Source organism: Leucopleurus acutus (assembly GCF_964270905.1).
Source record: "Leucopleurus acutus genome assembly, chromosome: 5".
NCBI classification, from domain to species: domain Eukaryota; kingdom Metazoa; phylum Chordata; class Mammalia; order Artiodactyla; family Delphinidae; genus Leucopleurus; species Leucopleurus acutus.
Window position 1 is genome coordinate 72,752,683 of NC_139147.1, and position 25,340 is coordinate 72,778,022.

A 25,340-nucleotide genomic window follows, 5' to 3' on the forward strand; every position below is an offset into this window, starting at 1 on the left:
GAAAGTAAGATACTGAAAAAAATTAATTAGGAACCTGCTACAGAAAACCACTTTAAGAGATGACATATGTTTCTAAAGAAATGCCACTAATCCAATACAACCTCTCCATTCAGTCTCCAGACTCTCTTTGGTTGTTACCAAAAGTAATTATGAAAATAAAATGAGAAGATGGGTTAAAACTCGATCTCTGCAACTCAGATTTAAATTAAACCTTTGAAACACAGAAAAGTGTCTCTGCCCAAACCTCTCAGCTTTTCTAGACTTCAGTCACTTGAAGATTAGGGACAGTAACACCAATCTCAAAGATTTTTTTTCTTCTTACAAAAACAAAATAAAAATACCTCATAAGTTTAAGACATGTCCAATGGGAAACAGAACATACATTTAATATAAGTTTAATTCTTTCCCTTTGCTCTTTTTCCTTTATAATATCAATATAATTAATATTTTCTGAACCAAAAAATAAGGTCTGGAAGTTGGTATAGTATACCTGAGGAACACTGAGATAAAACATTTTTGAGTTTAGGGTTTGTGAAGGGAGGTAGCTTTAATGTATAGTTGAGAGGTGTTCAAGGTGTGGGGACCACTTGGAACCCCAGAGTTGTCACAGAGATTATTTTACGCTGAAGACATCTGAGGTTCAACAAATGTAGAAAAAAGCCTTCTTAGAGCTTTTCTTATCTGACTAAAAGGAGCTACTTCTGGGAAATGAGGCTATTGTAAATCTCCTCTCTTGGGGAGCTTTATGGCCTTGAAGAAGATGGAAAGACCACTCATACTGTAGAGACAAACATTATCACAAACTTTCTCCTAAAAATGTACTTTTCTTTCCTTAAGAAACCTATTAGAGAAGAGGGCGGGCGGGGGAGGGAGAGGCGACCCGGGAGTCGTAGAGGGCCGCGGGCCGGACCGGGTCCCGGGGCGGCGGGAGCCAGGGCCGGGCCGAAGGGCTTGGCGGGCCGTTAGAGGGCCGCGGCCGCTGTCGGGTCTCCTCCCTTGCCGGACTTGCGCGCCCCGGAGCCCGGAGCCTCCGGCGCTGTGCCCACCCCGCTCCAGCTCGCGTCTCCCGACTCCAATTAGAACAACCCGATGGCCATGGAGGCTGAAGAGACGATGGAATGCCTTCAGGAGTTCCCTGAACATCATAAAATGATCCTGGACCGATTGAATGAACAGCGAGAGCAGGACCGGTTTACTGACATCACCCTGATTGTCGACGGTGTTAGTAAAATGGCCTTTCGTCATTTGACTGAGTTCACATATACAGCAAAATTAATGATACAAGGAGAAGAAGAAGCCAACGATGTATGGAAAGCAGCAGAGTTTCTACAAATGCTAGAAGCTATCAAAGCCCTTGAAGTCAGGAACAAAGAAAACTCAGCTCCACTAGAGGAAACTACCACAGGAAAAAGTGAAGCAAAAAAAAGAAAGATTGCAGAAACTTCAAATGTTATCACTGAGTCATTGCCGTCTGCAGAATCTGAACCTGTTGAAATCGAGGTGGAGATTGCTGAAGGCACAATCGAAGTGGAAGATGAAGGCATTGAAACGTTAGAGGATGTGGTTACTGCCAGGCAGTCCATAAAGTATATTCAGAGCACAGGTTCCTCCGATGATTCCGCTCTGGCATTATTGGCAGATATCACCAGCAAGTACCGTCAAGGTGATAGAAAAGGGCAGATTAAAGATGAAGATGGCTGTGCCTCTGACCCCACAAGCAAACAGGTAGAAGGAACACATGAAATCACACTCCACTGAGAGTTTCAAGTGTGAAATATGCAATAAAAGGTATCTTCGGGAGAGCGCATGGAAACAGCACCTCAATTGTTACCACCTTGAAGAAGGTGGAGTCAGTAAGAAGCAAAGAACTGGGAAAAAAATTCACATATGTCAGTACTGTGAGAAACAGTTTGACCACTTTGGACATTTTAAAGAGCATCTTCGAAAGCATACAGGTGAAAAACCTTTTGAATGTCCAAATTGTCATGAACGATTTGCTAGAAATAGCACCCTCAAATGTCACCTGACTGCATGCCAAACTGGAGTGGGGGCAAAAAAAGGGAAGAAAGAAGCTTTATGAATGTCAGGTCTGTAATAGTGTGTTTAACAGCTGGGACCAGTTCAAAGATCACTTGGTAATACACACTGGAGATAAACCCAACCATTGTACTTTGTGTGACTTGTGGTTTATGCAAGGAAATGAATTAAGGAGGCATCTCAGTGATGCTCATAATATTTCAGAGCGTCTAGTAACTGAAGAAGTTCTTTCAGTAGAAACACGTGTGCAAACTGAACCTGTGACATCAATGACTATTATAGAACAAGTTGGGAAGGTGCACGTGTTACCATTGCTTCAGGTTCAAGTGGATTCGGCACAAGTGACTGTGGAACAGGTCCACCCAGATCTGCTCCAGGACAGCCAAGTGCACGATTCACATATGAACGAGCTTCCAGAACAGGTCCAGGTAAGTTATCTAGAAGTGGGTCGAATTCAGACTGAAGAAGGTACCGAAGTACATGTAGAGGAGCTGCACGTTGAACGGGTAAATCAGATGCCAATGGAAGTACAAACTGAGCTTCTAGAAGCAGACTTGGATCAAGTGACCCCTGAAATCATGAACCAAGAGGAGAGAGAGGCTACCCAAGCAGATGCTGCTGAGGTGGCCAGAGAAGATCACGAAGATGCTGAGGGTTTAGAGACCAAATCAACAGTGGATTCCCAAGCTGAAAAGTCAGAAAATGAGAACAGAACACCTATGCCAGTTTTAGAATGAAATAACAAATGAATATATTTTTAAATTTATGTGTTGAGTTTTTGAACTGATGATGGGCAGTGTGACTGTCCTTAAGCTAACAGACATGTGGACCAAAGTTAAGCTCTCTCCTGTTGTGTTGAACTGTTTCTATTGAAACAAACTGATTTTCCCCCACTTGATGCCACAGAGGAGGGATCTTTCCCATAAGTGAATGGGAAGCTTTGAGAAGTATATTTCTGGAAAACTGAAATGGATTATATTCTTATTATATAGTTGGGTACGAATGTATCTATTTTCATTGTGGTAAGGGTTCTCCCTTCTCTCTTTGCCCAGTCATGTCCTTCCTCAAGTTTTTTTTCCCCCATATTGTAAAATCAAACATAAAATCATTAGAATACAAGTTTATGTATTCTAATGCATGTTAGAATATTTGAATATATAGGAAACACAAGGCTGCATGAAGAAAAGTGCATTGTTACTGTGCAGTTAAATTTTGGCTTCTGGCTTTCTTTAGCTTGAACAACACTCTTGTCTACCCTGACAGTCACAGATGTCAACTCTGCAACAGAAACGGTGGTGGTGGCGGCAAATTTCTAGAATGTTTAAAAACCAACCACACCCATGTGCCTTTTCAAATTCAACTAAACTTCTGTAAAGTGCCTCTGGGTCTTTCAGAGTTTGTGTTGCAAGGAGCAATGTAGGTCATGCTATAGCACTCGGTATTTTCCTTACAGTGACAGCTACCGGTTCTTTTTCACTTCAGTTAGATTGAGAAATTTCATTCAGTGGCGGCTGAAGGGCCATTTTCAATTGGGAAAATTCACTTATATCTGTGGTAAACTTTATTTTGATGAAAAGTTGCACTAGTATTTTACCACCAGATGAAAAAAAAGATGAGCATCACTTAAAAATTAATGTATTTAAAAGTACAGAGAAAAAACATGTATATAATATATTAGGCTTTGTTTTGAATGAATCTTTTTCCCCAATCCTTAATGTAAAGATCTTGTGCTATAACTTTTAAAGCCATACAAATAAGAGTGCTAAACTGTGGACTTAAAAGTAGGTGTGTAAATATTTTTAATCAGTATTACTTGGAAAATAAAATATAACAACCACATACAAAAAAAAAAACAAAAAACAAACAAACAAAAAAAGAAACCTATTAATTTTTCCCACAGAAGGCTTTTATCTCCACTTCCTTTTCCATATTATGTTAGGTAGATAAGCCTTTAACTTTAATCATTTCATGAGCCAACTCCTTCTTTTGTTGGCTCTGTGTATGCAGGCAAAATAAAATATTTTCTTCTGTTAATCTCTCTTCTGTCAGTTTAATTCATAGGGCCCAGCTACTGAAACTAAAAGGGTAGAGGAAAAGTTTTTCCTCCTCTACAAAGGGCTAGAATGAATCTTAATCACTTAACAGCTATGTAACTGGCAAGTTACTTAACCTTTTTGTGCCTTATTTTACTCAACTGTAATGTAAAATGATGGTAAAAGTGCCCACTTTATAAGGCTTTATGGGAATTAAAAGAGCTAATAAATATGGTTAGATGCCCGGCACACATTTTTTTCTATTATAGTCTATCACCCAGCCCATAGGAGAGTCTATAACTATAGACCAGGAACTATTTGTCCAAATTTTGTAACTTCTGGATATGGAGAAAAAACTAGAATTGTATTTCCAGTGCCCATGTTTGATTTCTGATTATAATTCCCCAGAATGCTTAGTAGTAAAGCTCTAAAAACAAACTGTTGCTTGTCTCTGGAGTTAGCAAAACTGGGGGAGCTAGGAATTAAAGTCATTCTAAATGTATTGTGGAGATTATTTTTTCATACTTAGAGCCTATGTCATAAAAGTTCAAAGTATACAGGCTGAAAAACTCATAACAGTATTTCATGGGAAACCAACAGGCAAGCTATAGATCCTAAAAGATAAAAACTTACTCTTACCAAAAAGTTTTCCTCTTCACTCTTTGTCTGTTTGTATGTATGTATATATGTCAGATTATCAATGAAGCAGAGAATCCCAATGGATTCGTCATTAATAAAGTGAAGATACTAACTGCAAGGAGATGACTGATTATCAGAGTATCAGGCGACTCCTTTTGTACTTTGTAAAATAGCCCCCTCACTGAGAAAGAAAATCTGACTCTTATCTTCAATTTATATCCTTGGCCCTCACAGCAGTTACACACTGATGACATGGAATATGCTTTTTAGAAAAAGTGCTGTACAACCAAAATACATTTGTTAAAACTACATAGTTAGTTTTAAAACAAAACATAAAGCCATCAAGTCACTACCTAATAAACAAACATAAGGTAAGTAGCAATACAGCAAGGAGGACAGGTAAGTTTTTAAAGTACCCAAAAGATGCTTTTAAATTTTAACTCTCTTATCTTTGGTCTTCTGTTATTCTTTATAGAATGTCATTTCTTCTCTCTGCCCATCTAAAGACTACCCATTTTTCAGGTTTCCAGTTAAGCCCCAATTGTACTCTATGGCATTTTTTCCTCATACCAGGCAATATGATTTACCTCCTTTTGAATTCCTAAGGCAGTGTTTGTTTTCTGTGCTCTATTGGTACTTACCTTGTGTTTATTAGGCAATGACACCATAGCTATGGTAAAAGATTATAGTATAAATCAATACTGCCAGACTAAACACTCATCAAAATATTCCCAGTGAAAAGTATCTAGATTTTGAAGGCAACAGACCTGGGACTGAAGCCTAGCTATTACTAGCTTTGTTATTTGACTCTATATCATCACCTGTATGTAGGGATATAGCTATGTGTTTCATAAGCCTCTAGAGCAAGGCTTAAATAAACAAAAAGCCAACAGGCACCTAAATAAACAAACAATTATAAACTGTGTTAAGTTGTTTAAAGAAAAAAATTGTCACAGTGCTATGACAAATGGAATTATGAGAAGGAGCCAATCATATAAAGAATAGGGGAAAAGAATATTCTAAGAACAAACAGAATGAACAGAGAATTAGGAAAATACCTGGTGTAATCAAGGGTCTGAAAGAAGAAGTCCTGTGTGGTTAGAGCTGAAGGAGCAAAGGAAGGAACAGAGGGCATGCAGTGAAGCCAAATGTACTGTGCTATGCTCAATCACACAGGGCCTTGCAGGCACTATTAAAGGCTTTGGATTTTATTCAGAGTATAATTGGAAGTGTTTTAAATAGAAAGTGATACAATCCAATCTTTGTATTTAAAAAGATCATTTTGGCTGATGAATGGATTGGAGAAAGTCAAGAAAGAAGTAAGAAGACTTGCTAGAGGCTATTAGAATAGGTAAGATATGATAGTGGGTTTGGTAAGGGTAGTGGCGGAGACATAGAGGTTGAGAAAAGGGGAGGGAAGTCAAGGATGACTCCTCGCCTTTTGGCTTAACCATCAATGGAAGTGCCATTTACTGAGGGAGTAAAAGAATTGTTTCAGTCATGGTCAGTTTTGAACATTAAAGAGATATACACCTGGAGAAATCAAACAGGACAAAAAGTCAGGTGTTGAGGAGATGTTTGGAGAAAAAGATATATACACAACACTAATTAATATAAGGGTCTAACCTTGAAACATAGAAGATGTCTGCTAAATAGCAGCTACCTGGATAATCAACATACAATGCAAATTCTCCTTGATACAAAAGTAGCTCCATCAAGATGAGAATAGTTTAAAGTTTTGAACACAACTAAAGAAAAAGTATCAATCAGAAAGATTCATACAGGAAAAAAAGTACAGAAATCACAAAAAAAGAGGAAAAGAAAAAAAAATAGAGTACAAGCACAGAAAAAGATAATCTGAAAGAGAGATTCCTAGGTCCACGCAATAACTATCCTAGGAAAAGGGTAGCCCACCCTTGACAACCATCAGTGGCAAGTATACCTACTGCATACAGGGGTACATTAGGCTTAGTTAAGAGTCACTAAACATAAAAGTGGTAAAATTAACAATCCTTGTTCAGATCTATGCTCACCAAGCATTAGAGCAGTTCTTCCTTTTAGCAATCAATTTTTACCTCCTTATTAATAACTTAATATTTTTATTGGGTTCCAGAAGTTTCTTTTTTTTTCTAATTTAACTATTTTATATTGGAATATAGACAATTAACAATGTTGTGATAGTTTCAGGTGCATAGCAAAGGGACTCAGACATACATATACATGTATCCATTCTCCCGCAAACTCCCCTCCCATCCAGGCTGCCACATAACATTGAGCAGAGTTCCCTGTGCTATACAGTAGGATCCTTGTTGGTTGTCCATTTTAAATATAGCAGTGTGTACATGTTGATCCCAAACTCCCTAACTATCCCTTCCCCTACTTCTTTCCCCCAGGTAACCATAAGTTCATTCTCTAAGTCTGTGAAATCTGTTTCTGTTTTGTAAATAAGTTCATTTGTATCATTTCTTTTAGATTCCACATATAAGGGATATTATACGATATTTCTCTTTCTCTGTCTGACTTACTTCACTCAGTATGACAATCTCTAGATCCATCCACGTTGCTCCAAATGGCACTATTTCATTCTTTTTAATAGCTGAGTAATATTCCATTGTATATATGTACCACATATACATATGTATATGTACCACATCTTCTTTAGCCTTTGTTGATGGACATTTAGGTTGCTTCCATGTCTTAGCTACTGTAAACAGTGCTGCAGTGAACACTGGGGTGCATGTACCCTTTCAGACCATGTTTTTCTCTGGATATACGCCCAGGAGTGGGACTGCAGGGTCATATGGTAGCTCTATTTTTACTTTTCTAAGGAACCTCTATATCGTTCTCCATATAGCTATACCAATTTACATTCCCACCAACAGTGTAGGAGGGTTCCCAACTCTCCATACCCTCTCCAGCATTTACTGTTTGTGGATTTTTTGTTGATAGCCATTTTGACTGCCATGAGGTGATATCTCATTGTAGTTTTGATTTGCATTTCTCTAATAATTAGTGATGTTGAACATCTTTTCCTGTGCTTCTTGGCCATTTGTATGTCTCTGGAGAAATGTCTATTTAGGTCTTCTGCCCATTTTTTTATTGGGCTGTTTGTTTTGATGATATTAAGCCTCATGAGCTATTTGTAAATTTTGGAGACTAATCCCTTGTTGGTCACATCATTTGCAAATATTTTCTCCAAATCTGTGGGTTGTCTTTCCATTTTGTTTATGGCTTCCTTTGCTGTGCAAAGAATTTTGAGTTTAATCAGGTCCCATTTGTTTATTTTCGTTTTTATTTCCATTATTCTGGGAGATGGCTCAAAAAAGATATTGCTGTGATTTATGTCAGAGCATGTTCTGCCTATGTTTTCCTCTGGAGTTTTATAGGGTCCAGTCTCACGTTTAGGTCTTTAATCCATTTTGAGCTTATTTTTGTGTATGGTGTTAAAGAATGACCTAATTTCATTTTTTTACACGTATCTGTTCAGTTTTCCCAGCACCATTTATTGAAGAGACTGTCTTTCCACCATTGTGTAGTCTTGCCTCCTCTGTTGTAGGTTAATTAACCATAGATGCATGGGTTTATTTCTGGGCTTTCTATCCTATTCCACTGATCTATATTTCTATTTGTGTATCAGTAGCATACTGTTTTGATGCTGTAGTTTTGTAGTATAGTCTGAAGTCAAGGAGTCTGATTCCTCCAGCTCCATTTTTCTTTCTCAAGACTGCTTTGGCTATTCAGGGTCTTTTGTGTCTCCATACAAATTTTAAGATTTTTTACTCTAGTTCTGTGAAAAATGCCATTGGTAATTTGATAGGGATTGCACTGAACCTGTAGATTGCCTTGGGTAGAGTAGCCATTTTGACAGTGTTGATTCTTCCAATCCATGCCATCTGTTTGAGTATTCTTTTATTTCTTTCATCAGTGTCTTATAGTTTTCGGAGTACAGGTCTTTTGTCTCCTTAGGTAGGTTTATTCCTAGGTATTTTATTCTTTTTGACGTGATGGTAAATGGAATTGTTTCTTGAATTTCTCTTTCTGATCTTCCATTGTTAGTGTATAGAAATGCAACAGATTTCTGTATTAATTTTGTAACCTACAACTTCACCGAATTCATTGATGAGCTCTAGTAGTCTTCTGGTAGCATCTGTAGGTAGCATCTGTAGGATCTTCTACATAAAGTATCATGTCATCTGCAAACAGTGACAGTTTTACTTCTTCTCCAGTTTGGATTCTTTTTATTTCTTTTTCTTCTCTGATTGCCATAGCTAGGACTTCCAAGACTATGTTGAATAAAAGTGGCAAGAGTGGACATCCTTGTCTTGTTCCTGATCTTAAAGGAAATGTTTTCAGCTTTTCACCATTGAGTATGATATTAGCTGTAGGTTTGTCGTATATGGCTTTTATTATGTTGACGTATGTTCACTCTATGCCCACTTTCTGGAGAGTTCTTTTTTTTTTTATCATAAACGGGTGCTGAATTTTGTCAAAAGCTTTTTCTCCATCTATTGAGATGATCATATGGTTTTTATTCTTCAATTTGTTGATGTGGTATATCACAATGATTGATATGCAGATACTGAAAAATCCTTGCATCCCTGGGATAAATCCCACTTGATCATGGTGTATAATCCTTTTCATGTATTGTTGGATTCAGTTTGCTAATGTTTTGTTGAGGACTTCTGCATCTATGTTCATCAGCCTGTAATTTTCTTTTGTGGTATCTTTGTCTGGTTTTGGTATCAGGGTGATGGTGGCCTCATAGAATGAGTTTGGGAGTGTTCCTTCCTCTGCAATTTTGTGGAACAGTTTCAGAAGGATAGGTGTTAGCTCTTATCTAAGTGTTGATAGAATTTGCCTGTGAGGCCACCAGGTCCTGGACTTTTGTTTGTTGGGAGTTTTAAAATCACAGTTTCAATTTCAGTGCTTGTGATTGGTCTGTTCATATTTTCTGTTTCTTCCTGGTTCAGTCTTGGAAGACTGTACCTTTCTAGGAATTTGTCTATTTCTTCCAGGTTGTCCATTTATTGGCATATAGTTGCCTGCAGTAGTCTCTTATGATGCTTTGTATTCCTGTGGTGTCAGTTGTAACTTCTCCTTTTTCATTTCTAATTTTATTGATTTGCGTCCTCTCCCTTTTTTTCTTGATGAGTCTGGCTAAAGATTTATCAATTTTGTTTATCTTTTCAAAGAACCAGCTTTTAGTTTCATTGATCACTGCTATTGTTTTGTCTCTATTTCATTTATTTCTGTTCCGATCTTTATGATTTCTTTCCTTCTACTAACTTTAGGTTTTGTTTGTTCTTCTTTCTCTAGTTCCTTCAGATGTAAGGTTAGGTTGTTTACTTGAGATTTTTCTTCTTTCCTGAGGTAAGATTGTATTGCTATAAATTTCCATCTTAGAACTGCTTTTGCTGCATCCCACAGGTATTTTATCATTGCGCTTTCATTTTCATTTGTCTCTAGGTATTTTTTTCTTTCTTGATTTCTTCAGCAATCCACTGGTGGTTTAGTAGCATATTGCTTAACCTCCACGTGTTTGTGTTTTTTATAGGTTTTTTTTGTAGTTTATTTCTAATCTCATAGCATTGTGATTGGAAAAGATGTTTGATAAGATTTCAATTTTCTTAAATTTACTGAGGCTCGCCTTGTGTCCTAGCATGTGGGCAATCCTGGAGAATGTTCTGTGTGCACTTAAGAGGAATGTGTATTCTGGTTCTTTTGTATGGAATGCTCTACAGATATCAATTAAGTCCATCTGGTCTCATGTGTCATTTAAGGCCTGTGTTTCCTTATTTATTTTCTGTCTGGATATGTCCACTGATGAAAGTGGGGTGTTAAAGTCCCCCACTATTATTGTGTTACTGTCAATTTTTCCCTTTATGGCTGTTAGTATTTGCCTTATATATCGAGGTGATCCCATGTTGGGTGTATACATATTTACAATTGTTATATCTTCTTCTTGGATTGATGCCTTGATTGTTACATAGTGTCCTTGTCTCTTATAACAGTCTTTCAAGTCTATTATGTCTGACGTGAGTATTGCTACTCCAGCTTTCTTTTGATTTACAGTTGCATGGAGTACCTTCTTCCATCCCCTCACTTTCAGTCTGTATGTGTCCCTAGGTCTGAGGTAGGTCTCTCGCAGACTGTGTATATATGGGTCTTGTTTTTGTATCCACTCAGCCAGTTTATGTCTTTTGGTTGGCGCATTTAATACATTTACATTTAAGGTAATTATCGATATGTGTATTTCTACTGCCATTTTCTTAACTGTTTTGGGTTTGTTTTTGTAGGTCTTTTTTCTTCCCTTCCTCTTTTGTTCTCTTCTCTTGTGGTTTGGTGACCATCTTTAGTGCTGTGTTTGAGTTGCTTTTTCTTTTTTTGTGTGTGTATCTATTGTAGTTTTGGGGCTTGCTGTTCCCATGAGGTTTTGATATAACAGTCTATATGTACAAGGCTTTTTTTTTTTTTTTTTAAAGTTGCTAGTCTCCTTCCTGCCTAGAGGAGTTCCTTTAGCATTTGTTGCAAAGTGGTCTGGTGGTGCTGAATTCTCTTAGCTTTGGCTTGTCTGTAAGGCTTTTGATTTCTCTGTCAAATATGAATGAGAACTGGGTACAGTATTCTTGGTTGTAGAGTATTCTTGGTTGTAGGTTGTAGGTTCTTCCCTTTCATCACTTTAAATATATCATGCCACTCCCTTCTGGCTTGCGGAGTTTCTGCTGAGAAATCAGCTGATAACTTAATGGGAGTTCCCTTGTATGTTGTCATTTTTCCCCTGTTGCTTTCAAATAATTTTTCTTTGTCTTTACTTTTTGTCAATTTGATTACTACATGTCTCGGTGTGTTTCTCCTTGGGTTTATCCTGCCTAGGACTCTCTGTGCTTCCTAGACTTGGTTGACTGTTTCCTTTCCCATGTTAGGGAAGTTTTCAGCTATTACTTCTTCAAATATTTTCTCAGGTCCTTTCTCTCTCTTTTCTCTTTCTGGGACCCCTATAATGCGAATGTTGGTGTGTTCAATGTTGTCCTTAGGCTGTCTTCATTTCTTTTCATTCTTTTTTCCTTATTCTGTTCTGCAGCAATGATTTCCACAATTCTGTCTTCCCGGTCACTTATCAGTTCTTCTGCCTCAGTTCTTCTGCTATTGATTCCTTCTAGTGTATTTTTCATTTCAGTTATTGTATCGTTCATTTTTTTGTTTGTTCTTTAGTTCTTCTAGGTCTTTGTTAAACATTTCTTTCATCTTCTTAATCTTTGCCTCCATTCTGGATCATCTTCACTATCATTATTCTGAATTCTTTTTCTGGAAGGTTGCCTATCTCCACTTCATTTAGTTGTTTTTCTGGGATTTTATCTTGTTCCTTCACCTGCGACATAATCCTCTGCCTTTTCATTTTGTTTAACTTTCTAGGATTGTGGTTTTCATTCTGCAGGCTGCAGGATTATAGTTCTTCTTGCTTCTGCTGTCTGCCCTCTGGTGGATGAGGCTAAGAGGCCTGTGCAAGCTTCCTGATGGGAGGGACTGGTGGTGGGTAGAAATGGGTCTTGCTCTGGTGGGCAAAGCCTTGCTCAGCAAAATTTTAATCCACTTGTCTGCTGACGGGTGGGGCTGTATTCCCTCCCTGTTGGTTGTTTGGCCTGAGGCAACCCAGCACTGGAGCCTACAGGCTGTTTGGTGGGGCTAATGGTGGCCTGAGGGAGGGTTCACGTCAATGAGTACTTACCAGAACTACTGCTGCCAGTGCCCTTGTTCCCCTTGGTGAGCCACAGTCGCCCCCTGCCCCTGCAGAAGACCCTCCAACACTAGCAGGTAGGTTTGGTTCAGTCTCCTATGGGGTCACTGCTCCTTTCCCTTGGGTCCTGGTGTGCACAAGATTTTGTGTGTGCTCTCCAAGAGTGGAGTCTCTGTTTTGCCCAGTCCCGTGGAAGTCCTGCACTCAAATCTTGCTGCCTGTCAAAGCCAGAATCCCTGGAGATTGCTAGTCCTGTTGCTGGACCCCCAGGCTGGGATGCTGATGTGGGGCTCAGAACCTTCATTCCAGTGGGAGAACTTCTGTGGTTTAATTGTTCTCCAGTTTGTGCTTCCCCCACCTGGCAGGCATGAGATTTGATTTTATCATGATTGTGCTCCCCCTTCCCATCTCACTGAGGCTTCTCCTTTGTCTTTGGATGTGGGATATCTTTTTTGGTGGGTTCCAGTGTCTTCCCGTGAATGGTTGTTCAGCAGTTGTGATTTCAGTGCTCTTGCGAGAGGAGGTGAGCACACGTCCTTCTACTCCGCCATCTTGAACCAATACTCCACAAGATTCTTTCTTGATAAAAATTAACCAGAATATGTCTGAATTTTGACCATTCTGAGTTAATTTTTTATCATGCTGTGTCTTTTCAATGTAAAGTTACTTCTTTTTAATCTAGTAGTTTTCTTGAATGAATTATAATTGCAAGCATTTATTCTTTTCTTTTAAAAAAATTTACTTTTTCCAGAAAGTCTAATTAAGTATATCCTGTGTGTGTGTGTGTATATATATGAAAGTATATATATATTATATATATAATATATATATAATATATATATATAATTGCCTGTCTTTTCTCTCTAACCTTTAAAAATTCTCTTCATTTCTATTTCATTTTGTTTACTTTTCCTATTGTATCCTTTATGTCCCCTATTGATTGTTCTGCAGTGTCTCTTTGACTTTATGTTCCAATTTAAGAAATTGGTTTGCTTTCTTCTTCTTTCCTGGGTTCTGCTAGCTCAAAATTAAACTCTTCTGGTTGTTAAGCCATCTCTTCCTACAGTTCTTTACATATCTACTGGTCTTCTTTCAAAAAAGTGAATGCATAAATTGTTTAAGAACATTAAAATCAAAGTTTCATCTGATACGTGCCAATTTTTTTTGTGTGTGTGTAAATGCATGTTTGTGACAACTTTTATCTCTTGCTAAGCTTTGCTTTTTGTTTCCATGTCTCCTTATTAATATCTTTGTATGAATGCCAGGCTAGTTCCTTTTAAATTGCTTATTACTGAATGAGTTGGCTGGACCAGAAAGTTTGGGGTGCAGGGTGGGGATGGAAGCACAGGTTATTTTTACAGCCTTTAAAACCAAAAGACTGCCTTGATAGCATCAGATAATCTGACAGACTGTTTTAACCAAATACTTCCTTTAAACAAAACCACATCAAGGATGGCTTCCGCTCTAGTTTGCTCACTCCAATTTTATGTGGCCTGCCATAAACAAGGGATAATGTTTTTATACTTCAAAAACAAGCCCCCCACCTTTAGGAAGTACAATTTTCTGTCATATTCTATGTTCTGCTACCACTGAGCATTCTCAACATTCCATGCTTTTACTCTTCCCTTCTTTACATGTAGCTTTTGCCAGATCTTAACCTGCTTAAGCAGCCTTTGTCTGTATTTTGTTGTCTAGGTATTACACCTGTCTTCTTAGTTTTGCTTAATGTAAAGTGAAGCTTTATGGATAGAAATATGTGTTTATTTTCCTTGTTGCTTTTGTGTGTTTTCTGGGGAGGTCAAGGAGCAGATATTGACTTACCCTTAATCATACCTAAATAGTCTATATTTCTCATAAACATATAAATAAGAGGCTTTCTATAATACTAAGCAAGCACTGATTATACTTTGTTTCCGTATAATATGCCTATTGGGCAAGAATGTGTTGGCCAGAAGATAAAAGCATGTGTAGTCCCACTGGTAGTTTTGTTTCTCACAAAAATTAATGAATTAGCATTCTGACTTCATATATTAATCCCTATTTGCTTATTAATGTGATTTATTTGGAACTTACCCCTTACATAAATGAATTTATTGTTGTTCAGTTACTGAACCTAGAATGCTGAGGTTTATAAGAAATATTATGAAATAGCAAGCAATGCCCAACATACTACTTTGATCAGGTAAAACACATATTAGGTTTTGTTACAGAAATAAATTCCACTCCAAGAAAAGAATAATACATGTAACAGCTGCTAAATCATAGAATGATTCACCTGGCTCCTTTAGTCGCATCATTCTTTCCTTCTTCACCTTGTTTATGAACATTAAATAGTGTGTTATGTATTCTTTTGGGTGTTTAAGCTTTTTAAATTCCACCTAGGTTTTACTGAAGTGGTTATGTTGATGTAAACTAGAATTTTATGTATGTTTAATATGACCTCAAATTTTCCATTATCACCTTCTCCCAGTAGGAACTCGGTAAGGTCAAGTCCATGATACCTCACTATTTAGAAAAATATCATATCTCAAACTTACATTCTTTCTCTTTAAGTAACAATAAAGGCTATTAGAAACATATCTTAAACCCTGTTATTAATAAATATAACCTAATTCAAAGGTCAAAAAATACTGAAATAACCTAATTTTCTTTGGCAAAATTACTATCTTTGCTTTTCAACCACTGAGTTAGTCAAAGGTATACTTAAACGTATGTGTTTGGTGAGATGACACATTTAAAAAGATAAACTCCTGAAAATTAATCCAAATAATAGAGAAATATTCAAAGAGTTGGCAGATACAAGTTCCTACATTCTATTAAAAACTCTTTGATCTGGAGAGTGAATTAAGTTCAAACTAAACAAATAACAGATTAATAAATCAGACAAAAATATAAAAAGAAAGTTAAGCTTGGGAAGTTAAACATTATTAAGAGGAAGACTTCTAAAAACTGAAATAAAAAATAAATACAGACAACAAGAATTTATTACCTTCAGGTCGATATTGTGCAACAATTGTGACAGCTTGGCCAGCATTTTTTAAAGCAGCTGCTGCCTGCTCATGGCTGGCAGTTCTGAGGTCAACACTGTTTACCTGTAAATCAAACCACATATTAAATTCGAAAGAAAATCATCACACTGATTAGAAATCACAATAGCCTATTCTTTGAGTAGGCATAGATTAAAAAAAATTACTTGCAATTACTTTATCACTAAAATATTTTCTTGTTCTGATTTACTAAAAATGTTATACAGTAGAACAAAAATATATTGTATAGTCAATCAAAACAATTTTATTCACTTAAAATATTCATTTTTTCACTTTGTCAAGTGAACAAATCCAAAATATTTTCCCCTGAGTGTTCCAGAAGGTTGTCTACCAATCTCTTGAGAAATGTACCTTAATTTGACAACTTGAAAAATCAGCAAGTGTCATCATTTTGTACATTTCATTTCACCAGTAACTCAGGCAATGAGAGGGAAATTCATTTTGTTTACAGCATCCTTTCAACTCCTGCCACATTTTCACTATTACTCATCTCAGTTTCAATTCTCTTCCTTCCTTTCCCAAACTAAAGCTTCCATTCTTTTGGAGTAACAGGAAAGCAATTACTTTAAGTATTAAAATAGCTCAGATTTCACGGACTGACATTTAAACACAGTAAATGTTATTAAATGAGCAAGAAGACTTTTTTTTAAAACAGGGACCTTCCTTGGGTAAAATAATTAATGAGGTGATCAATCCCACTCTAGAAGAACAGGCAACTTCATTCTTATTTCTGAAAGGCTGCCAGCACCTAGTACGCTGCAAGGTACACTATCTTTAGAGACTGAACCTTTTCCACTACAAGAAAAACTTAATAGGACATTAATGTGAGCATTAAACTTAAATGTAATTAACTTTAAATATTTAAGTTGGCTTTTTTCCCTAAGAACCATGAATGAATAAAATACAGCAATGGGGGCTTCCCTGGTAGCACAGTGGTTGAGAGTCCGCCTGCCGATGCAGGGGACACGGGTTTGTGCCCCGGTCCGGGAAGATCCCACATGCCGTGGAGCGGCTGGGCCCGTGAGCCATGGCCACTGAGCCTGTGCTCCACAACGGGAGGGGCCACAGCAGTGAGAGGCCTGCATACCGCGCAAAAAAAAAAAAAAAAAATATACAGCAATGTTTGGGACCTTTACTGAATATTTTTGGAAAGAAGAACTGTCACACAATTTTAGTATGACAGCCTGCTTCATTGATGTCTAATCTAAGACCGGTTAAAAATTACATACCAATTTTGGAAAATTTGACTATAGCCCAGAAATTCCTGGGATCATAAAATTTACATAAAAGAACATTTTTAATGTTTAATGTAAAACATTTAAAGACCTGATGTTTTACATTATCTATAAAGGATATTACTATGTAACTAAGTTAAAATGTACAGACACCTCTTAAATGAAAATCAAGATCCAAAAACCTTAATCTAAACAAGTGTAACAAAATGTGGTTTTATTAGAGAATATCTCTAGCTTAATATCTTATTAGAGAATAACTGAACACAATGTATAAATAGTTCTATATTGAACATAAAGAAAATCCTAATTTCTAGCAGAAAAAATTAGAGAATATAAAAGGTAGACAAACTTTCATAGATTATTTTAGAAAAGATCACAATTTTTAATGAATTATTCCTAAGCACTGGATCCCTTTACTACAGAAAAGATCTGAAAACAACCTACATAGATTCAAAGGAGAATAATTTGTTAACAAGACTACAAATTAAAAATGTTCCTAAATAACGCCAAACATTTTAATGGAATACATTATCAAGGATATTTTAGAAGAAATCCTGGTACTGAGAAACATATCATGTAAACAGACTTAGGGTCACTTTTTTATGGAGATACAATTTATATAATCCTGGTATGAGAAACATATCATGTAAACAGACTTAGGGTCACTTTTTTATGGAGATACAATTTATATAAAATCCAAACTTTTAAAGTGTACAATTTGTGTTTTTCAGTACATTCACAAGCATGTGCAACCATCACCATGCTTTAATTCCAAAACATTTTCATCAGCCCCCACCCCCCAAAAACCCACTACCCATTAGCATTCATTCCCCCCTTCCCTCTCCCCTTAGACCCTGGCAACCACTATTCTTCTTTCTAACTCTAAGGATTTGTCTGTTCTGTACATTTTATATAAAAGGAATATTACAATATGTGGCTATTTGTGTTTGGCTTCTTCACTTAGCTTGTTTTCATGGTTCATCCTTGTTTTAGCCTGTTTTAGTACTTTGTTACTTATTATGGCTGAATCATATACCCCATTGGATGGATATTCCATATTTTGTTTATCCACTTTGTTAAATTTATTCTTTTTGATACTACTATAAATAAAATTATTTTCTTAATTTCACTTTCAGGTTGTTCAACTCTGGTATATTAGAAACACAACTGTTTCTTGTATAGTGATTCTCTGTCCTGCAAACTTGCTGAGCTTGGTTATTATCTCTGATTTTTTTTTGCATTTCCTAAGATTTTCTATATATAAGATCATGGCATCTGCAAATAAGAGATAATTTTCCTTCTTCCTTTTTAATCTAGAAAGCTTTTATTTCTTTTTCTTGCCTAACTGCCCGATCTAGAAACTCCAGCACAATGTTGAATGAAAGTGGCATGAGTGGACACCTCTGTCTTGTTTCTGATCTCACAGGGAAACCTTTCAGTGTTTCAGCATTTAGTGTGACATAAGTTATCAGTTTTTCATAGACACCTTTTATCAGGTTGAGGAAGTTCTCTACTATTCCTAATTTGTTTGGTGCTTTTATGATGCAAGCTGTTGGTTTTTGACAGGAGCTTTTTCTGTTGAGATGGTCATGTGGCTTATATCCTTAACTCTATTAACACAGTGTTTTACTTTGGTTATCCCTGTGTTGAACCAACTATGCATTCCTTGGACAAATTCCACTTGGTTATGGGGTATAATCCTTTTTTAATGCTGGTGTACAATCCTTTTTTTATGCTGCTGAATCCACATGGCTATTTTGTTGAGGATTTTTACATATAAATTCATAAGGGATATTGTAGTTTTCTTTTCTTGTGATGTCTTTGTTTTGTTTGATATAAGAATAATATTGGCCTTGTAGAATGAGTTGGGAAGTGTTCTTCACACCTATTCCCTTTTGGGGGAAGAGTTTGTGAATGGTGCTAATTCTTCTTTAAACGTTCTATAGATCGCACTAGTGAGGCCATCTGGTCCTGGGTTTTTTCCTTTGTGGGAAGTTTTGATTATCAATCTCCTTAATTGTTACAGGTCTACAGTTATAGTTTCCATTTCTTCTTGAGTCAGTTTCAAATGTTTATGTCTTTCTAGAAATTTATCAACAATTACACAATATGTATAACTATATATCACACATAATCTATATAACACATATATTATAAAATGTCCTTAGATTTTGAGAAATAATTTTTTTCCTAAAGTCTACTTTGTTTGATACTTGTATAGCCATTTTATGTGTTTCTTGGTTTCTGTTTGCATAGCATATCTTTTTCAACCTTTTACTTTCAACGAAGATTGAATCTAAAGTGTGTCTGTTGTAGAAAGTATATAATTTGATCTTTTTAAATCTACCCTGTCAATATCTGTCTTTTAGTTGGAGTATTTAACCCATTTACCTTCAATGTAATTTATCGAAAAAAAAAGATTTATGCCATCCATTTTGCTATTTGTTTTCTTCACACCTTGTCTTTTTTGTTCCTCTATTCCTCCATTACTAACTTCTTTTGTAAAATAGGTATTTTCCACTGTACTATCTTAATACCCTTTAAAAAATTATATATATTTTGAGTTATTTGCTTAGTGGTTTCTCTAGATCATAATTAACATTTTATAACCATTTACTCTGAATTAACACCAACTTAGTTTCAATAGTATATAAAAACTCTGCTCTTATAATTCTGTGCCCTCTATACTCCCTGTGATACTACTGTCATATAAATTACATCTTTATACAGTATGTGTGTGCCCATCAACACAGATTTAAAATTATTGCTTTATTTAGTTGTTGTTTAAATTATAAAGGAGAAAAAAAAGAGTTACAAACAAAAAATGCACTTATGCTGTTTTACATTTACCTATATAGTTACTTTTAACAGTGCTCTTTACTTCTTCATATGGATTTGGGCTACTCTCTAATGTCCTTTCTTTCTGGTCTGAGGGATGAGATGCTCTTTAGTACTCCTTGTAGGGCAGGTTTACTGTCTATAAGAGAAGTTAAGGAGATTAATAACTTCCTTAGCTTTTGTTTACCTGGGACTCAGATCTGTCCTTCGTTTCTGAAGGATAGTTTGACTGGGTGTAGAAACCTGGGACAATGGCTTTTTTCTTTCAGAATTGCCTTCTGGCCTCCATGATTCTGACAAGAAATCAACTGTTAATCTTAGTGAGGATTCCCTGTAATCAGTGATTTTTCTTTGCTTTCAGGATTCTCCCTTTGTTTTTTGATATTTGATTATGATTTATCTGTGGTGAGGATCTCTTCAAGTTTATTCTACTTGTAGTTCACTGAGCTTCTCAGATGTGTACATTAAATTTGGGAAGTTTTTTGCCATTATTTATTCAAATATTCTTTCTGCCTCTTTCTCTCTCTCTTGTCATTCTGACTTCATTATACATACATTGGTACACTTGATGGTATCCCCACAGGTCTTTGAGCCTCTGACAATTTTTCTTAATTCTTTTTTCTTTCTGTTCTTCAGCCTGGGTAGTCTTAACGGACATATCTTCAAGTTGGTGGATTTTTTTCTTTTGCCAGGTCAAATCTGCTGTTGAACTTGTCTAGAGGATTTTTTTTCCCTTCATTTCAGTTATTGTACTCTTCAACACCAGAATTTCTGTTTGTTTCTTTTTCATAAAAGAAATCTCTTTATTGACATACTCTACTTGGTGCGTTATTGTTCCTATACTTTCCTTACATTCTTTAGACATGGTTTCCTTTAGTTCTTAGAATATATTTAAAATATCTGATTTAAAATCTTTGTCTAGTAGTATAGTGTTGGGCTTCCTTACAGTTTCTACTGATTGCTTTTCCCCCGGGTGTATTTTCTTGTTTTGCTGCATGTCTCAATTTTTTACTGAAAACCGGACATTTAAAATAATATATAAAGTAGCAATTCTGGGTATAAGATCTGTCCTCCTACCCAGGGCTTGATATTACTGCTGTTTGTTATAGTAGTTGTTTGGTGACTTTTCTGAATTCTGTAAGGCTTGTATTCTTTGTTGTATGTGCCAGTGAAGTGTCTGCCTGATTAGCAGAGTGGTCAGTTAATGACTGGACAGAGACTGCATTAAATGTGCGCATGTTGGGTAATGCCTTCAACAATCAGCTAGGCAACTGATGATTCTGCCTTAATCTTCACTTCCTTCTTGCACAGAGTCTCATGGTCAGCCAGAGGTGAGAGTTTAGGGCCTTTTCAGGTCTTTCCTGAGCAGGCACACAACCCAAGACCATGCATGTGTCCTCCTAGATTCCAAAGTATAAGAGCTTTTCAAAGGTCCCATGGAGAGTTCACTCCTTAGCTTTTCCTTTTAAGTTTTTGATTAGTCTACTGTTTGCCCCAACTGTTACCAATGTCTCAGGCAGCCATAATATGCCTGTAATTGTTTTTGCAATTACCCCAAGGGAGAAGGCTTTTGCACTGGTGGAGCTTTGAATCAGGTCAAATACAGGGAACCTTTCAAATAGGATGTTCCAAGAACCCACCAGACAGGTCAAATTATGACAGTTCTTTGGAAAAGAAGCTCTGAACATTCTACCACCATTTTGCTCTCTCTAGTGGCTGTTGGGCCACTGGTTCTCACTGAAAAGGTGGGCTATTTTTCAAGGCTAATGTGGTGATAGAGAGCCAGGGATGGGACTTAGGCAAATTAAAATTCTACAAAGCTCATTCTTACAGAGATTCAGCAATTTTTTTTTTTTTTTTGAGTAAACACTTCCTGAATGGCTGTCAGTCTTTGGTTAATTTCTAGAGTTCTGAAAAAGTTTATTCTAAAAACAATTTTGGCCACTTTTCTCACTGTTTTTATGAAGGAGAGAATTTCTGTTGAACTCTCTTGGGTCACTTTCCATGTTTCTAAATTTTCAGGGAATATCAACTATATCCTGCCCTATGCTTGTCATCATTGGAAATAACAGTAATATTTCCATTTATACCATAGTGAAAAATGCACTGTCCAACATCTGTACAATAATAAATCTTGACTTAAAAAGCTTCTTTCTTCAACAAAATTAAATATATCAAAGGGAATATTTTATAAAAATTATTATTTATTTCCCTGCCTTCCCAAATATTTATGCTTTTCTCAGTAATGTGGGTTATCATTAAGAACATCGGGCTTCCCTGGTGGCGCAGTGGTTGAAAGTCCGCCTGCCAATGCAGGGGACACGGGTTCGTGCCCTGGTCCGGGAAGATCCCACATGCCGCGGAGCGGCTGGGCCCGTGAGCCATGGCCACTGAGCCTGCGCGTCCGGAGCCTGTGCTCCGCAAAGGGAGAGGCCACAACAGTGAGAGGCCCGCATACAGCAAAAAAAAAAAAAAAAAAAAAAAAAAAAAAAAAAAAAGAACATCAATAACAGGGATGTCTTTAGAACAGTGGTTCACAAGGTTTGGTCCCAGGAGCCCCAACATCAGTATCTCATGGAAACTTGTAAGAAATATAAATTTTCAGATCCTATCCAAGTCATACTGAATCAGAAACTTTGGGGATGGAATCTAGGAATCTGTTTTTTAATAACGCCTTGAGGTTATCCTGATACAAGCTGAAGACTGAAAATAGCTATATTTTGTGTAAAGAGGTACTTAAATAAGTGTTTCTGGGTTTTATTTTAGAATATCTTTTCTCATGTTTTTCTCTTGTTCCTAAGGTCTTTCCTATTGCTTCTCAGGGTATTTCCCTAGGGTATTTCCCTAGAGCAGCTTAGTAACCATTAAAATATTTAAGATAATGGATGTATACTGACAAACAGAAGGCTGAATTTAACTTACAGTAACATTAGGGCAAGCAACTGGTTGGGAGGGTCTGGGTCTTTCAGTTTTAAAACTTAGCCTAAAGGGGTTTCCAGACATGGGGCTTTCAGTGCTAAAATTGGGAAAGTTCTGGGTGAACCACGTTGTGTTCGTCAGAGTAACATATTCTAGCAGTGTGACAGTAACCCACATAAAGAGGTCCCACATGGACAATTTAAAAAACATATATTTTTGTTTTGAGTTTTTCACACATACCTCTAAGCCAACTGAGAATTAATTTTGACACAAGGTGTGAAGTGAGGCTCTAAGCTAATTTTATTCCGCTAAGCAACTAGCTAATTTCTCCAACATTTATTTTTTAAAAATTCATTCCTTATCACTAATTTGCCCTTATACTGTAAATTATTTTTAAAACTTAAATTACAGTATAACTTACAAGCAATAAAATGTACAAATTTAAACAGTTCAGTTGGAAGGATTTTTGACAACTGTATATGCCCATGAAACTAAAACCCCAAACATACCTTTTCCATCAACCAACCCAGAAATCTCCATTATGCCTCTTTTATAATAGGACAATTAGCGGCAACCACGTTCTGACTTATCAATACAAGTTAGTGTTGCCTGCACATGATTATAATTAGAATCATACAGTATGTATTTTTGTGGTGTGTTCTGTTTTACTCAACATGATGTGTTTTAATGTCATCCATGCTGTTTGAGTTTTATTATGGATAGGCTATTATGAACATTCCTGTTATAGTGTAAACATAAGATTTCTTGGATAAAATCTGGGTGATAAGGTTAGGTGTATGTATAATTTCTTTAAAACTTCCCCAAAAGTTCTTGTAGTGGTTGTGTAGTTTTACATGCCCACCAGTAAAGAATAAGAGTTATAACTGCTCCACATCCTCTCTAATGTTTGTTGTCATCATTATTTTTTCTTTAGCCATTCAACTGGATAGGATATGGTATTTCACTATGGCTTTAAAAATGTTTTTACTTAGGCATAATTTACATTCAATAGAGTAATCGTTTTTAGTTTACAGGTAAGAGTGTTGACAACTGTGTATGTTGTATAGCCACCGCCACAATCAAGATGTAAAAAAGTGACATTGCTCCCACCAAAATTCCTCTAACCCTGTTTTGCTTATTCATTGTGTTTTTTGCATTGCCCTGATGCCTAATGTTAAGTAAATTTTCATGTGTTTATAAGCCACTGATACACCTTGTTTTGTGAAATATCTGTTTACGTCTTTTGCTCATTTATTAGTATTATTATTTTGGCTGCGTTGGGTTTTCATTGCTGCACGTGGGTTTTCTCTAGTTGCAGCAAGTAGGGGTTACTCTTTGTTGTGGTGCACGGTCTTCTTACTGCGATGGCTTCTCTGGTTGCAGAGCACAGGCTCCAGCTGCGTGGGCTTCAGCAGTTGCAGCACGTGGGCTCAGCAGTTGCGACATGCGGGCCCTAGAGGGCACGGGCTTCATAGTTGCGGTGTGTGGGCTCTAGGGCATGTGGGCTTCAGTAGTTGTGGCACACAGACTCAGTAGTCGTGGCTCGCAGGCTACACAGCACAGGATCAGTAGTTGTGGTGCATGGGCTTAGTTGCTTTGCGGCGTGGCGTGTGGGATCTTCCCGGACCAGGGATTGAACCTGTGTCCCCTGCATTGGCAGGTGGATTCTTAACCACTGCGCCACCAGGGAAATGTCCCCTCATTTTTAAATTGAGTTACTCACCTTTCACTGCTGCTTTGTGGGAGATGTTTATATATTCTGGATATAAGTTTTTTGTGAGATATATGTACTGGGAATATTTTTTCCCATTGTATAGCTTGCCTATTTGGTTTCTTAATGGCACATTTTTTTATGGTTAGTGTTTAACATATCTTGTCCAAGAAACTGTCGCCTACCTCAGGGTTGCAAAGATATCCTTCTATGTTTTCTTCCAGGAGGATTATGGCTCTGGGCTTCACACTTAGATTTATAAGATTTATAATCATCTAGAGTTAATTTTTATATCTGGAGTAAGACTGAGTTGAAATTTGTATTTTTCCATAAAGATATCCAGCTGTTTCAGCATTTATTAAAAAGACTTCCCTTTCACCACTGGACTGACTTGGTCCCTTGGTACCATTTAAGAAATCTTTGACTAATCCAAGTTCACTAAGATTTTCTTGTATGTTTTTTACTAGAAGTTTAGTTCTACAATCCATTTCAAGTTAATTTTTATAGATGATGAGTGGTAAGGCTAAAGTTATTTTCTTCTTTCCTCTACTTATTCTACCAGTTATAGAAGAGGGTGTTTAAATCCCCAACTCTGTAGATTTGTCCATTTCTCTCTTTAGTTCTGGGAATTTTTGCTTTATGTGCTTTGAAAGGATTACTAGGTACATGCACAATGAGGGCTGTTATGTCTTCTTGAAGAAATGATGCTTTCCTTATATAAAATCTCTCAGTAATAACACCATTTGCCTTGAAGTCTATTTTGTCTCATATGAATATAGTCACACCATCTTTCATATGTTGTTTATATAGCATAATTTCTTCTATTCTTTTACTTACAACATATGAATCTTTATATTTAAAGTGAATTTCTGACAAAGGGTCTATATTTGGGTCTTGGTTTTTTTGAACCAAGCTGACAGTTTCTGCATCTTAAAGTGCTAACTATAATGTAGATATTAATATAGTTGCATTTTAACCTCACACCTTGGCACTGCTTTTTTCTACCTTGTCTTTTCTTCCTTTCCTACCTTTGTTTGGAGGAAGCATGTATTTTTTCATATTTCATTTTATTTCCTGTATTGACTTACATAAACTATACCCTTTTGGAGTATTTTTAGTGTTTCCTCTAGAGATTATAACATGCAA

The 25,340-nt window shown here is 36.6% G+C and overlaps 1 protein-coding gene and 1 pseudogene across 12 annotated transcripts in view; one reads left to right on the plus strand and one right to left on the minus strand.

The window, feature by feature from the left end:
* Positions 1-25,340, minus strand: part of DLG1 (discs large MAGUK scaffold protein 1) — a 287,859-nt gene that overhangs the window by 66,888 nt on the left and 195,631 nt on the right. For all 11 annotated transcript variants that reach the window (XM_082839777.1, XM_082839778.1, XM_082839775.1 and 8 more), the window contains one exon: positions 15,434-15,536. In XM_082839777.1, the coding sequence (XP_082695903.1) occupies positions 15,434-15,536 (103 nt within the window). The remainder of the gene's footprint in view (positions 1-15,433; positions 15,537-25,340) is intronic.
* On the plus strand, positions 943-2,859 carry LOC309962017 (zinc finger protein 131-like; annotated as a pseudogene). The gene has a single exon. The product of its transcript is annotated as a zinc finger protein 131-like (transcript).